Source organism: Mizuhopecten yessoensis, unplaced genomic scaffold, assembly GCF_002113885.1.
Source record: "Mizuhopecten yessoensis strain PY_sf001 unplaced genomic scaffold, ASM211388v2 scaffold7907, whole genome shotgun sequence".
In the NCBI taxonomy this organism is placed as follows: domain Eukaryota; kingdom Metazoa; phylum Mollusca; class Bivalvia; order Pectinida; family Pectinidae; genus Mizuhopecten; species Mizuhopecten yessoensis.
In genome coordinates, this window is record NW_018407282.1 from 239124 (window position 1) to 254430 (window position 15307).

At 34.3% G+C, this 15307-nt stretch overlaps 1 protein-coding gene across 1 annotated transcript in view; it reads left to right on the plus strand.

Annotated features, from left to right (window-relative positions):
- The window catches only part of LOC110454566 (titin-like), a 158651-nt gene that overhangs the window by 70267 nt on the left and 73077 nt on the right, over nucleotides 1-15307 (plus strand). The window contains exons 8-13 of the mRNA XM_021504139.1: nucleotides 3572-3652; nucleotides 5145-5254; nucleotides 5780-5894; nucleotides 6783-6855; nucleotides 7306-7623; nucleotides 9629-9786. Of these exons, the coding sequence (XP_021359814.1) occupies nucleotides 3572-3652; nucleotides 5145-5254; nucleotides 5780-5894; nucleotides 6783-6855; nucleotides 7306-7623; nucleotides 9629-9786 (855 nt within the window). The remainder of the gene's footprint in view (nucleotides 1-3571; nucleotides 3653-5144; nucleotides 5255-5779; nucleotides 5895-6782; nucleotides 6856-7305; nucleotides 7624-9628; nucleotides 9787-15307) is intronic.

The following is a 15307-nucleotide window of genomic DNA, read 5'->3' on the forward strand; positions in this document are numbered from 1 at the left end:
CCTTGTATCTACTTGTGTCTGCACTTTCATTGAGCACCATGCATATGATAGAGAAATAGGCTGTGATAGTGTCCTTAGTTTGAATATTACCACTTTGAAATCACTGATTTAAGGTTTTCATCAAGTATGGCTCTATCCAAAAGCTCACTAAAAGCAAATCACCATTAAAAATATTTTGATGTCAAAGTTGCTGCAAACATTTTGATGAACTGGAATGTTTTGGAAATGTTGGATTTGGTCACATAGTCCCAATTATAGTATGCCTGCATTAGATTGTGTTATAAAACTCCAGCAGTTTATTTAAGAGTTATAGCCCTGTGTAGTGTATATTACCGTAATGTTGTGTATCTGTCATGGTCTGGGAATGCAAGAAGACAGGGTGATATATTTGCATGGCCATGCAGTAAATTTCTCAAACTCTTCTTCACCTTTAGCTAACTCATGACTATGCATGATACTTTCATCAGCAGTTTAGTAGGCAGTTCAGTAGCTATAAACTTTATAGGATATATACTAAGGGTTGTGGAGCTACAAAAATGTTTGAATTCTGAAAGTTCAATGTGTCACTTATTTTAAGATACAATAATCTGTGTTACTGCTTTGTATACCATATCAGCATGTTTCTGTCAAACATTTTAATTATTGATTTGTTAAATTTCAAGCTTACTTTTGATTTGTAGAATAAATATATCTGGTAAAATATTCAGGACAGGTCATCAATAAAGGTCATTCCAGTTTACCTTTCCAATTAGGTCATGTCTGTTGGCATTTTCTCCTGCTTTTGCCATATCCGATTACTTTTCTATCAAGGTCACAGCAATTGACCTTTCCATTAGGTCATATTAGTTGACAGTTCCACCTTTAAGTTATATCAAATAACCAATTTATTTAGTTCATATCAATCAACCTTTGAATTGAAGTCATATCAATTAACCTTTTTATTGAGGCCATGTCATTTGTGCTTTCAATTTCGGGAAAGATTGGTTGAGATTTGAGTATTCTATTTATGTAATTCCATTTACCACAGAACGAGTAAGATGGAGTTAGATTATTTTTTTCAATATATGAAGGCTAAAGGTTGTTGATGGGATTAATAGTAAATTAAGGCAGCCTTTTAATCAATGTTTGAAAAATATATAATGGTGGTAGTTTTGGAGCCTCAGGTGTGAAACAAGCAATAATGGTAATATAAAAACCATTGATCCTTTAGTTCTGTTTTGTTCCTCATCAAGTACCAACATCTCTTTAACTTTATGTATTTATTTAATTTTTAAGTTGTAATGAAATCAATGAACCATATTTTCCTTGACCCTTAAAAATCTTACTTAAAAAAAGTTAATGGTATAAAAAACTGTTTCTGAAGAAAGTCTGTTAGCTACCGTAAAGTCTGTAAAGTACAGTCTGAATGTACTGTGTATCAGGTTTTTGTGCCAGTACTGATCAGTAATAAGTACCTATATAAAGTAATAAGTACCCGTGTCAATGATTAATGAATGTTTTGTCGGGATTTTATTTCAAATTACAATAATCTAATGCCCTTACATTGTCGTTAATCCAATGATTTAGGATAAGCTTGACTTACAGTGAAAAACAATGTCTGTGAACAAAGATTAACTTTTGTATACTTCTGGTCTACCACCCACATCTTGTCGTCTTTCTGATCTTTTATATGGACTCGTCATTCATTTGTTGTGGATCGTTCCATTGCATTCTATGGGTAGGAAAGGTTAACGCCAGAATAAAGAGGATTAATAAGTATTCATGAGAATGCTGATAAACCAAATGACGATTTAATAGCGCAATTGACTTCACGTATAAAACCATAAAATGAACACAAAAACAGGATTAATGGTACTTAGACCACAGAACTGTACTCCGACGTCTAGGGGTGGTGCACTTCCAATATTAGCCGCACTTTGATTTTGTTGGCACCTGTTTCTGATATTGGATTATGGTGGTTATTGGGAGTTGTAGTTGTTTACATCAGAAGGAAAAACAGTAGGTAACGAAAGTTTTAAAATTTTGATGGTTTCGTAAACTTAACCTAGAGTCTATTTTAAAATACATTTGTTTATCTAACTTATGAAACTGAAGATTTCAAATTTAAGTTGTAATATTGTCATTGGTACGTAATTTTCAGCATGACCGTCTCTTCTTTTGAGTGTATGACTTTTTGACATTGGTTTGGATTTATTAGTCTCTTAAAAAAAATAAACAAATCATCCTCTTTCATACTTTTATGATGACAATTCTTTAGGTTGTTTTGAGAATTTCCCCTTGCATCCAAATTTTACATGATGGACACGAATACTCAAATATGATTCGCTTTCAAAATTATATTTTCTCCATTCATTAATTAATTGCATTACCATAAAGCTAAAATGTTTGCATAAAGTGCTTCTTGTATCATTTGTTGAAAATTAAATTATTTTGTTAAAATATTTCACTATGATACATCTAATAATTGTTACTGAGTGTGTGCATTAAGGACGATTGGTGTTAGAGTTATCTTCCTTGACCTACCTAATTAGCATTATACAAGCTTAAGGTATACTTAATTATATCAGTGCTAAAAAGTTCAGTTTTTTTCACCATTGTAAAACATTTTACAACATTTTTAGCATGGCATTCTTTTGGAGCCAGAGTATGTCACAGTGATGTACATGTACAGTAGCATACATCCTTAAGTGTATTCGTGTTTTAGAAATTGATTGGCTTACTGATGTATGAAATAATAGAAACGATGGTACAACAACCACTATTGCTTACACCTGTGGTAAGGGTTCAGGTAAACAACAAGAAAGTCACATTTTAACACACAAATACAAAACCATTGTATTTGAACCCCTGTACGGAACTGAACCTAAGTATATATACTTGATTGTTGTCAGAGGTTCCGCAGACCTGTTACAATCCTTATTTATATGTACTAGAACATACTCACGATATCTATACAGCATGTATATATACCTGTGTGTCTATTTCAGTATTTATCTCGTAGATATATCACGCTGAGAATGAAATCGCAAAGTCTACAATATGTTTGCTAACCGTCAGCGATTTGGTTCATGTTGTTGTGAATTGAGTGTGGTGTTTTATGGTGTGTGATGTGATGATAGCCGTTCTATTGCCACTTAAGTAAGATTCCACTGATTATATGAACCAGGGACACATACTTGAAAAATCATCAGTTCTTTGGAAAAAGATTGTGAATATTTTAGTTTTATGTCCAGAATTTGTCGTCTTGAAGATTTTAAGTTAATTATGCAATGGTGCTTCTAGATGTTATAATGGTGAATGGAAATTTGTGAAATATGCATAGATTTAAAAAAAAAATCAAAATTGACTGACAAGAAGAGGGAATGGAGTTTCAGGAAACCTTGATCAAACAAATTTCCCCTTGTCCGAGATTTAATTGTTTGAAAAAATATTGTTTGATTTACATATGAAAGTAATTTTCCAAAAAAAAACACCTCATTGAACATTAGGATGCATTCCATTCCTCTAAAAAAAGCTTCATATATTGAAATCTGTTGGATTCTTGAAATTATTAAGTTATTTCTTTTTACAGGAAAAGCGAAAAGCACAAGCAGTTCAAGAGAGCCGACGACTCAGTTTGACGAAAGAAAAGATCTCCCTTGAAAAAGATTTGGTGAGTTGATGCAAGGGTACAGGGTAGTCAGAAAAATCTTTAACACTTGTATATTATGGTTTTGTTGAATTGGCTAAGTGAGGCATTCTGTACCAATCTTGTAAATAACTTTAAAAATGATTAAGGTTGATTTATTCAATCACATGTCAAAGTACCAGGGACTATAATGTCATTCACCCCTACATTTTTAAACTGGACTTGCCCAGTCTTAGATATGGTAAGGTTCAAATATGACTTTAGGGGTGAATGGGTTAAAATGCTGTGTCTTTGACTGTACACATTTTTAATGCAAATGATTCTCACCAGTTGTAGTCTGTTTTAAGAAATACATCAATTTTTTTATTTTTTTTATTTGAAATTGAAAAGAAATTTGAAAGCAAGAATCCATAAAGAACATAGATAACTTGACTTGCTCTGAGAAATGATTTGATAGAAATCCTTCAATGCAGATATCAATTTCCTGTCCTATTTCAATCATCAAACACTTAATTTGATCATGAATTGAAATTGATTTCTAATTGGTGACAAAATATGATATCAGAAATAATTTGAAACTTCTTCGTGTATTTCATGAAGATATCTTCTATGGTAACATATTAAACATGTAAATGGTTAACTTTAAATACTAATCGTTATATTTGATGTCAGATGGTTTTTTTAGATGTAATAAGATCCATGATCAATCCCCATTCGTATAAAGTGTAACTTCAATAATCTTTCGAGTTACTTTTCCAGGAATAATGACTGGTTTGTGGGAATGCTGGATTTTGTATAGAAAAAGGCTAATTCATATCTTATTGATGCAGTTTTATAGTAGAACAAACAGATCAGTGGTAATTGGACTAAAGAGGCTTTTAATTGCATCAAAATTAAAAAAAAAAAGGTGTAAAAACATAGAATATTAAGTCATTATTCAAACATTTCAATCTTGTGAAATTTTATATTGATGGTTTTAGAAGTTTCTGGATAAAAAAACCCATATGTTACTTTGATTCTGGTAATACAAAAAAAGGGTTACTTTTAACTACTATTAGTATATCTAATGTTGGGATTCAGTCTCTTTGAAAGGAGCCAAAAATCTAAAACTTAGCACAGTGTCACAGAACAGGCATGTACCTAAATTATTCAGATTTTTCTTTTTTCTCAATAAAGTTGACAGTTATGAATATATTCTGTATTCATGAAAAACGGAATTATTGCTAAACAGGAGGTCTATGTTGCGTGATTCTTGCCCGTGCTTTTGTCAGATTATTGGGGTACATTTGGACATATATGATAAACTTACCTGTTGGGACTGTAGTACCAATGTATATAAGATTTAATTACCTTGACAGGGTACAATGTTACCTGTTGTTTACTTCCAAGCTGAACAGTTGATACACTTATAATTTCTTTCTAGTTTTAATATCCATGTTTTGTACAGTAGGGGGAAGGGGGGGTTATTAGGTTCTGATGTATAAAATTTGTAATTCCTTGACGATTCTATTTATAGTATGCTGCCTTAACCAGACTTGGAAAGAGTCCGATCAGTGAAGATAGACATAACAGACTGACTGATGCTGACACAAAAGAAATAGAAAAACTTGAAGAAATCATAGCGAGGTAAGTTAACCTGTAACAGAGATAGCACACCATGTTACAGCTTTTCTTTGCATATATTTATCCATGATTTGAATTGATTTTAGTTTCGTCTGGATTCGAAGTGTCAAATATTGAAATAAAGACTTTTTTTTTTAGAAGATTAAGATATGTAGACAGTGGTAATTGTCTAACCGAATCACAATACAGAGACTTGTATTTTCATTCAGAATAAACCTTTTTGTATGCATGGATATTCAGAGAAAGTGTTTTTCTCCTGCCCACACAACTCCAACAACCCAGGTGGAGTATGGTCTGGGGTGGATGTATCGTGTTGCGGTATCTGTGGTGTAGCATTCCAGAAAGGTGGCACTATAAATGATGCTGTTGGAAGCACAGTCCCACTACAAACAGAACACATCACATCTCAAGCACACACACAGGCATACACACATAGGGAGATATTAACCAGGTGGCATAGGACTAGTAATTAGCACCTGATAAGGCAGCTCCTGCAAATTCCTTATTGCATTTTATTTATTTTTTAAGATTAAAGAAGGAGCATGAGAAGATCCGACAAGACACAGTCAAGGTGATTTTAGGGGAACAGAAGTTATATGGAGAGAATGTCATCATAAAGGAGGAGACGGCTGAACTCAATAAGGTAAGAGTCCTTGTGTTCCCTCCTCTTTCTCCTCCTCCTCCTTCTCCGACTTCCCCGACTCCAACGAACATGATGATCGACGCCCACTTTTCCGACTCCAACCCCAATCCTCTTACAAGTTAGGTGATACATAATCCACACCCTTTATATCTTAATTCTTATCTCCCCTTTCTCCGACCCCATTCTCTTACGAGTTAAGAGATACATAGTCTACACCCTTAAGATCTTAATTCTTATCTCCCCTACCTCTGACCCAATCCTCTAGACTGGTGATCACATCCACCTGATCCACTAGAGCTGGATATCCTTAACTTTTCCTTTCCTTCCACCAGTTGTCTCCCTTGACATAAACCATTAACTTTCGTCCATGTATGACCTGTTTCTGACATCAAAATCAATCAATATCTGCCCCCAAACATACAAGATTTAAGATAACATCTGTGTTTTGTGAAGGTTTATGTTGATATTTTGTCTTTGAGGAAATAATCATAATATGATATTTTATAATGATAAGTAACACATTGTCAAAGTGTAGTTGCTGGGGAGGTTGGTTCATGATAATAAAGTAGGAAAATAAAGATTCTAAACTTTCCATTGTAAATAATTGATGTAGATATTATCTAGTACATGTTTCTATGGTAACGTTAATTAAGGAGAAACTTCCATTCTGTCTCATTTCAGTTGCTAGCCACCAGTCGTGTTGTATATAGAGATCAATTATTAGGCCTGGTTTTACCTCTATTTATCTGTTTTTGTGTTCCATAACAAGACATATTTTCCAGTTATTTCAAAATCATTTCTTAGAATTTGTATCTATTGTATGATATTATTTAACTTTTATTTAGAAATTTATAATATTTGATGTTTTTTGCTGTTATTTCTTTCCAGCGATTATCGTCTCTTCACAGTAAAGCTACAAAAGATCCCGATCCTTTCCACCAACTTTACGAACAAAGAAGAGGTAAATCTAAATTTTAATGTGTGTCTACAGACTTCTGTATCTTTCTGTCTGTCTATACGTTCTGTAATCTGAAATTGGGTATAGTAAGTCTGTTCTTGTTGCTTAGCGAGATCTTGAATAATTTGTCAGTTGATTTGTCTGTCTTTTCGTTCCCAGTGTGCTTGTGTGAAATTGTATATATTTTCAATTAAGGCATATTTCATGAGACATTATATTATGACAAATTTAAGTTCAAGAAATAATACATCATGAGAAAATATCTATTGAAGAGGTGGTCTCTTACAACAGTTGGTCGTTCATCACAGGGCTGATCAATATCGGTTTCATAATCAGCTGCAGGTAAGAAAATCAAAAAAAAAATCAATATGGAAAGAAAGAAAAAATAATTTCTGATTGAACACAAGAAAAACAAATCGAAAAAGAGGTTGAAATTATTGCAATATTTTCCAGAGGAGAGAAAGAAGAGTAATTTATCGGAGGGTGAAGAGCCGGAAGTACACTACCCGTTCAAAACAAGTCCATTTGACAAAGACGCTATAGACAGAATTCCAGTGACTGGCGAAAGTTTGTTTTTAAATTCTCACACCTCAGACAATAACAATAAAAACTTATCCAAAGAAAACGAGGAAATCCTTGCAAGCCTACACGGCTTCGGAGACAAGTTCTTTGAATTGTGGAGTAGTGGTAAGCCCGGGAAATCTCCAGATCGACGGGGAAGCTGTTCCACAATGGAGGATGAGGAAGATACTGTGTTCATGACAATCAAAGGTGAGGTGTTTTAGTATTTATTATTTATTCTGAGAGATTATGTTTAGGACTTTAATCATGTTTATAACCAAAAACTTTCTTTCTTGGTAAAATCTCAAATTAAGTTCAGCAAACTTCAGTCAAACTTATCGGTTACCCTTTCAACATGGTTTACCCACTATATCAGCTTACATGTAGACTGTTCTCTAAGGCCTTCTTAGGGGCCACGTCGGCCAAGTGGTTAAGGCATCTGACATTCTGCTACCACTAGCCCTCCACCACTGGGTTGTGGGTTCGAGACCTACGTGGGGCAATCGCCAGGTACTGGCTGTAGGTTGGTGGTTTTTCTCCGAGAACTCCGGCTTTCCTCCACCACCAAAACCTGGCACGTCCTTAAATGACCATAGTTGTTAATAGGATGTAGAACACAAAAAATAAATAAAAATCTATGACAACTAAAATAACCGGATTTTGATTGGTTGGGGATCCATTATGATGTTACCAACTGATGTGTAGTATTCAATTCAAATTTCTTTGATACACCCTTTAAAAAAGTTACGATTGAAAAAGTAAGAATTGTTCAACTTTTTGTTGACTTTCTGAGGGAAATGATGAACAAAATACTTTTGAATTCTGTGCACATTAAAAACAGTTACATTAATGATGTTTCACTGAGAGTTTTTAAGCGGTTTCATTTAAATGCAAGTGGCTTTTTTCCCCTTACAGAATGTAGAAACTGTTCACCTGTGTTTTCTGTTGACTTCTGCTGTGATCTGTGATTATGTGTCACAGTGTGTTACTCCAATGCTTTATAGTTAACATACGTTTTTGAAAGGCACTAATAAGAATGAACCTTTGTATTTATTTAGCAAGATAAACTGTAATTTAAAAGTTTACCTGTTGCTAATTGTTTGTTCTCACATGATTGTTGTATTGATGTGTGTCTTGTGTTGAGCTGACATATCCACAATCATCAACATTACAACATTACAAAAAAATGAAATTATACTGATACTTTATACAAATAACACAAAGTCCAAGTAAGATCAAGATTGTGTTGTTCCTTTCATTTGTTTCAACTACAAAAGCTACTATATATATATTTACTAAAAAAGTTATAATCTTTGGCAATCTTAGGGGCTACTCTGCATGTTTGTTTCGATTCTAGAAAGACAGTTTCTAGATGAATAAAATTTTCATAATAGACATGGACACTGGGGGAAGCCCAGTATGTCTGTGGTTGTATGAAGTACCTGTGGACAGGTGAGCCTGACAGGTATATATATATATAGAGATTAATATTGGTTACTTAATACACATGTCCCAAAGTTTATGAAATTAAATAGGTTTACTTATGAATTATTTAAATATATACCAAATCATTCAAAGTTTACTTGGTGTAGAAATAGAATTTGCAACCTTAGCTATAGCTGAAAGAATGAAGACCCTTATTAGTCCAAGGATAGATCAGTTTCTTAACCAAAATAGGACACTAATGATCTAATAGATATCAGCAATGTACCGATCAAGTGTCTATATTCAACATAAATTTACATGGTCTGTATGTCAAAATCAATTTCAAGCCATGCCTAATGTGGGTCATGAGTACATGTATTTCCATCGACTGAAACTGTGACCGAGAGGATTTCATTAGCACTCAATGCAGTAGAAGGGGCATAACTCTGGTAGGCTTACCACTGCATAAATTCACCTTTCTACAGCTTCTGGATATACTTAATATTTTTTTACCTATCACAGTTTGAATTTGTTAGGTATTTTATTTCTCTTGATTGTTGCATAACAAACAATTTATAGATATACAAACTGTTCATGTGCAGAACATGTAAAAAATAAATATTTTTGTGGATATGTATTGTAGTTTGACATAGATTACAGGTATGATTAGAAACAGAAATAATGCAGATTAAGGTATGTTTTATAAAGCGACATATTTCTTTAAAATGGTGATCTGTTGAGTTCCAATGGAAGTGAATATAAACATTTATTTTATTTTTTTGGTTGCTAGGTGATGAAGATGACCGGGAATGGTCAAGTGTGAGTTGGGTCAGTGAAGAGGACATTGTGAAAGGCGACAGTGAACTTACGAACCTTCACAAGCGACTGATTGACCTAAAGGATGAGATGAAGAAACTCAACAAGGAGACTGGTGGCAAGCTTGTATTTGTAAGTATATACTCTTAATATTATCTCTTTACGCAGGAGCATGGTCTTTACGCAGGAGCATGGCTCTGTGGTAGAGCGTTGGCCGCAGCTCGAAAGGTCAGGGGTCAGATTCTCACAGTAGGTGATACGTTATGTTGCTCACTTGATTAAGACTCTTTTACTCTGATTGCAAATTGCCCAGCTGTACTGATAGGTATGAGCATATTGGGAAGTTATCTGTTGTAAGACTGGCATCCTTCCAGCAGTGAGTTTTGAGTTGTGCACTCTCATCATTTTAACAAAATAAAAACCAGGATGAAATCCAACTCACTGGGTTTGGAAAACAAACATTTTGAAAAAAAAAGTTATTGTTCTTTAAAAACAAAATCAATAAATATATTTATTTGAACAATGTCATGCTAACAATGTACTTGTTGGTCAATGTAATGCTTTCATTTTAGTTATGGGGAAACGTATCGATGAAAAGTTTGCTTCTATATGGCATAAGTAAAGTGTATTTATGCACGAAATATTGAACAGACAGAAAAATGCTATACACTCAGGAGTTGACATGCCATAAGTCTGCAATACATGAATGACTCCTTCCCTGAAGAGGCATTAAGTCAAATCTGAAGTATTACTCATTTACTTAAAATAGATCAACCAGAAGGGTTTAAGATCCGGGTGCTATTTATCGTTTAATGATGAATCATTACACTATTTTTAGTCAGACTAAAATCAGCAGATATGTCATGGTTCCATTGTAACACAATTTGTTACGCTCCATGTAGCTTCTGCTTCGACAAGAAACAGAATACTGCCTTTTTGTCACATATCACACAATGTCTGATTTGTCGTCAGTTCAGACTACAACAATCAGGTCTTTTGTAAAATAGAATAAGTTTATATTGTGTGTGTATATATACATACAACAGTTTTTGATGTAAAAACGGCAGATAAAAATCATTACCAAACGGTCATTACCTGTGTGTATATATAAGTAACAAAAGAAATCCTATCTCCTGTTGAGTTTTGTCAAACCTAGTTCGTGTTTGTTATGTTGAGGACTTCAAAATTACTAAGATTTGTTGCCAAATTCCTTTCATCTTCCAAGGCACTTTTAAAAATGTCTTCTTTCACTTATTTGACTTTAACTAGTCTTGGTGTATGGTTGTGGAAACTATTCTAAAGGTCTTGTTAATCAAAATGTTAATTTGCATTTAATGGTGTTACTCGTTATGAAAATTTTAAAATCTGTTGTAGAAAGGAAATGAGAAACCATTTCTTGTCACTTGTAGATTTTACATAAAAAACTTGATTTGAAATCCAGTTTAAGGCTATAAGCTGCCTTACACATACCTGTGAGCTGTGTAAGAGTTATCTCCCTTGCACATTACACCTATAAGAGTTACCTCCCCTAAAACCTAGTTTACCACAATGCTGCCATTTTACTGTATGATCACTGATGGGGGTGCTTTTGAGTAGTTTTGCTCTGACCATCTCCGTTCATAGAACATGTGAGTATCCTGTGTGTGTCTATAATTTAAACCCTGGTACAACGACAGGTTCCATGACACCCCAGAAGAGAGATTACTGTTAAGTGTATAACACAGATAACCTTAAACCTTTGAATATGTCCCTGGGCAAATATTTTATTTTCAAATTCCTTGATATTTCTTTTCAGATTTTCACATACCTTAATTAAACATCTTACCTATACAAAATTCCAGTGTGTTTGAGCTTATAATTTCACTCCCAGTAAATCCAGCCTGATAGTGTGTCACGATGTCGTAATTTCTCCAAATAGGTTCCTTCCCTTTGTATGTATGTACGTACCGGTGATATTATAGAACTTGTTAATGCTTTGTTTTGTCCTGTGTCTATAACCTAATGACCTTTTATTTCAACTGTTGTTAATTCTTAGCACAAAAAGTTTTACAAGGAACTCATAGACCAGACTTAAACATATGTAAGTGGTTTCTGGCAAGAATCCATGTACTTTTCAAAAGATTTGTCAACTTTGATTGCTTATTTAAAAAAGTTTTTTCGTTTTTTTTCTTTAGTGATCATTAGTTATATGATAAGAAACTCATCATGGAGAAACTTTGTTATCAGTTTTGTTAAAACTGGAGAAAATTAAATTAGGAAGAAGAAGAAAATGTCATATGAAAAGTTTTCGGTGGTCATATGTAAGCTGATATTACGTGTATACGTGAATTTGAAGATTGAATTGACAACGATTTTTCTATCCGTTATTTGGACTGAGTACCATTTATGATTCCGACATGCTTCAATGTAAATTCTATTAACCAACTCCAGCATTTTGTGGATACGTGAGTCGAGATTAGGAAACAATACCTTTTGTCCCGTCAACTTCACAATGGAAATCAGAAAGGATTTAAAGAACGGAATTACGGGGATTTTAACGCTTAATGGTGACTCGTATTGTGTCGTGTAAACCAGAATATTTCATGAAAGGAACCAATCAATATGTCGTGGGCTGCATATTTTCGCCCCTACCCAACGTTAACCATTGTGATAAGTGTACAGGATAGGTAACCCTCCCAGGTTCCGAAGTTTGTCAGCTATCAGAAATCACAGGTAGGTGAGATTCTTTCCTCTTAGCATGTTCACTCCTACAGATATCGCGAATCTTCTTGCACCCGAAAGAGAAAGGGACCAAATATTTGTTTTCATGTTGCCTGTTAAATGGAAAAATCTTTGAGAGATTAATATAAGCTACTGTATGGACTTCGGAATAGGTGAGGTGCCAACTTTTTCGTAAACCACAAGAGTCTGCTTCTGTTGATGGCCTGGTTAAATATTTCAGTATTTGCCACTAAATAGTTTTGTCTGTCTGAAAACATCAAATATTGATGCAAAAACTTTACAGATTTGGTAGCATAGATTGTACAAATTCATTATGAACAATTTTGTTCGAAATACAGCAAAACCTATCCAACATTATCACCAAGACCCTTATTACAATAAAACCTGTCTACAGAGACCTTGATTTAAGTAAAAAACCTTTCAAGAAGGACCAATATATTTATTTCAATAAAACCTGTCTAAAAAGACCATCAAGACATTGATCTCAAGTAAACCTGTCTATCTTAACCCTTATTGCAGGGAAACCTGTGTAATCTGACCACCAAGACCTTTATTACAGTACAATATGTCTATGCAGATTATCTACTCTTTTAATTTCTTTCAGAACAGACATGTTTTCAGATCACAGATTCTACTTTGATTAATTTGATATTAAGTGACATGATATGATGTGAAATGTACTGTAGATGCAACATCCCTGAGTTGCAGGTGTGGTTTATAAAGGTTTTCAGATTATACAAGGTTTACTTTAGACAGGTAGAGAGATGCATTTATAGCTATAGCTTAACATGAGTCATACCAAAACAGAACCCTGTTGTAGACCTCCTAATGTATTCAAAACAGGTAGAGGAGAATTATCGTTGCATTTTATATTCTGTATAATGCTGTTTTACTTAGACGTCTGAAATGAAGCATCAAACATGACATAATTGCCTGGAAAAAAAACTAGCGTTAAATCTTATCTGTATCTTGAATAAAAAAAAAATCCATTATTATTCTCATGAAAAATTTCTTGTAGACATGCCAGTAGGCCTTATTACTTCCCCTTGTGGTTCCGGCCATACTATTTTCCACAACAATGCTTCTGCACTGATTAAGACTGTATCAAACATTCAATATTTTGGTGACATGATCTAGGGAACATGTTAAATTGAGCATTCATAAATTAAGCACTGCCGGTGGTTGTAAGCTCGAAGACTAATATCTTGGTGTAGTATGTTTCATTTAATAGTTTGTTTTGTATCAATAAAAATAAACTGGCGTAACGTACTAGTGGAGAGTTTGAATATTATCAGATATTGTAATCTACACCTCGAAACTAATGGGAGCCCGTCATGTAACATGTTCATTTCTCAGTTTGAATACATTGAGACATGATCAAACCATTTACTTTCTGGGGCTAGCCTACTTGGGCATACATTTTAATATCAATAAACACATAATTCAATCAACTTCAAAACATTTTTTTATTTTTCAAATTGGTTTGTTTCCTGAGTTACTTCGGTCACCTTTAGTGGAAGTCCTTTGTCTGTCCATAAACAATCATATTTTTGACTTCTGAGAAACTGTCTTGTCAGATTTTCATGGAACTAGTCCGTAGTTTAGCTGGGACCAAAAGTGAAACTCAAGAAAGGGCTGACCTTCCTGGCCCATAAGAGGTCACAGCATGCAGAACTTTTATATGACATTGTGTCTGCCTTAATTCATGTGTTCCCTTCTAGTAAGGCTGTTTCCATTTATAATGAGTTGGCATGTCTGAAGCTATATATCTCTCAAGAGTTTTGTTCTTGTCTAAATTCAAATTCATTTTCAAATTATTTTTTCTCAACTTTTTAGAATTGGTTACCTTGTATAGGTGTGTTTCTTGATGATGCAATATTGATTGACAGAGCCAGGTAAATACCAGAGCTATGACAGAGATAGCTATATAGGCGTCCATATAAAATAGTTTGGCCACATGACACTGTACTTGGTATAAATAGATATCAGATTTCTTTTTGAAGTTGTATACAGTCACTGGGAATGTGACACAGATTCTCCTGAATATTTGAAACTTCTGGGCGAGTTTCTGCAGGCTAGAACAGGGCTGTTTACTTCTATTGTAGTGTACTTAAACAAAACTTTTGGCCCCAATTGTTCCAGTCTTCCCAAATGTATAAATAGATACCACTATGCTTTAAAGTAATCTTGTGATAGACTGGTGTCCTTCTAGGTATGAGATTTATCTCTCGGTCACTTCACATCATACAAACTGACTTCAAGTTCTGCTGTACTTGTTCCTTAGCCCTCCAATGGTACTACTAGGGTGGACTACAGCTTGCACTCTGTCCATCAGTCATTCTGTCAGTGCAGCACTTTGTCTGTCTATATCTCATATCTTCTGTCACTTATGACTGCCAATTATTGTATGCTGACACATCTGGGGATGGAAAAATGTTATGTATAAAAATCAGGTCTTGCACCAAACTATAGACAGAGTTAAGGCCCTTTGTTCTCCTTGTGTCAATTTGTCTGGGGCACATCTTATATAGGCTGTGACTAAAAATTCCTAAATTTTGTATGTGAGTAAATTATGGAATGGTTGGGGGTCACCTTATGAAGTAGGTAATATACATATATACAGAGTTACAGCCCTTTGTTCTTTTTTGATACACAAATTTATATGGAAATGTGGGACTATAGATGTTTAGGTCACCTGAGACAAAGTCTCATCTGTTTGTCCGTCGTCGTCCGTCATCCGTCGTGCGTCCGTAAACAATATACATTTTCAACTTCTTCTCCAAAACCCCTGAACCAATTTCAATGAAATTTTGCAGGGACCTTCCATGGACAAAGGTCAACAAAAGTAGTTGCCGGTTTAGTCCTAAGCCCCCAGGGGCCTGAGGGGCGGGGCCAAAAAGGGTCAAATTGACTAAAATTTCAAAAATCTTCT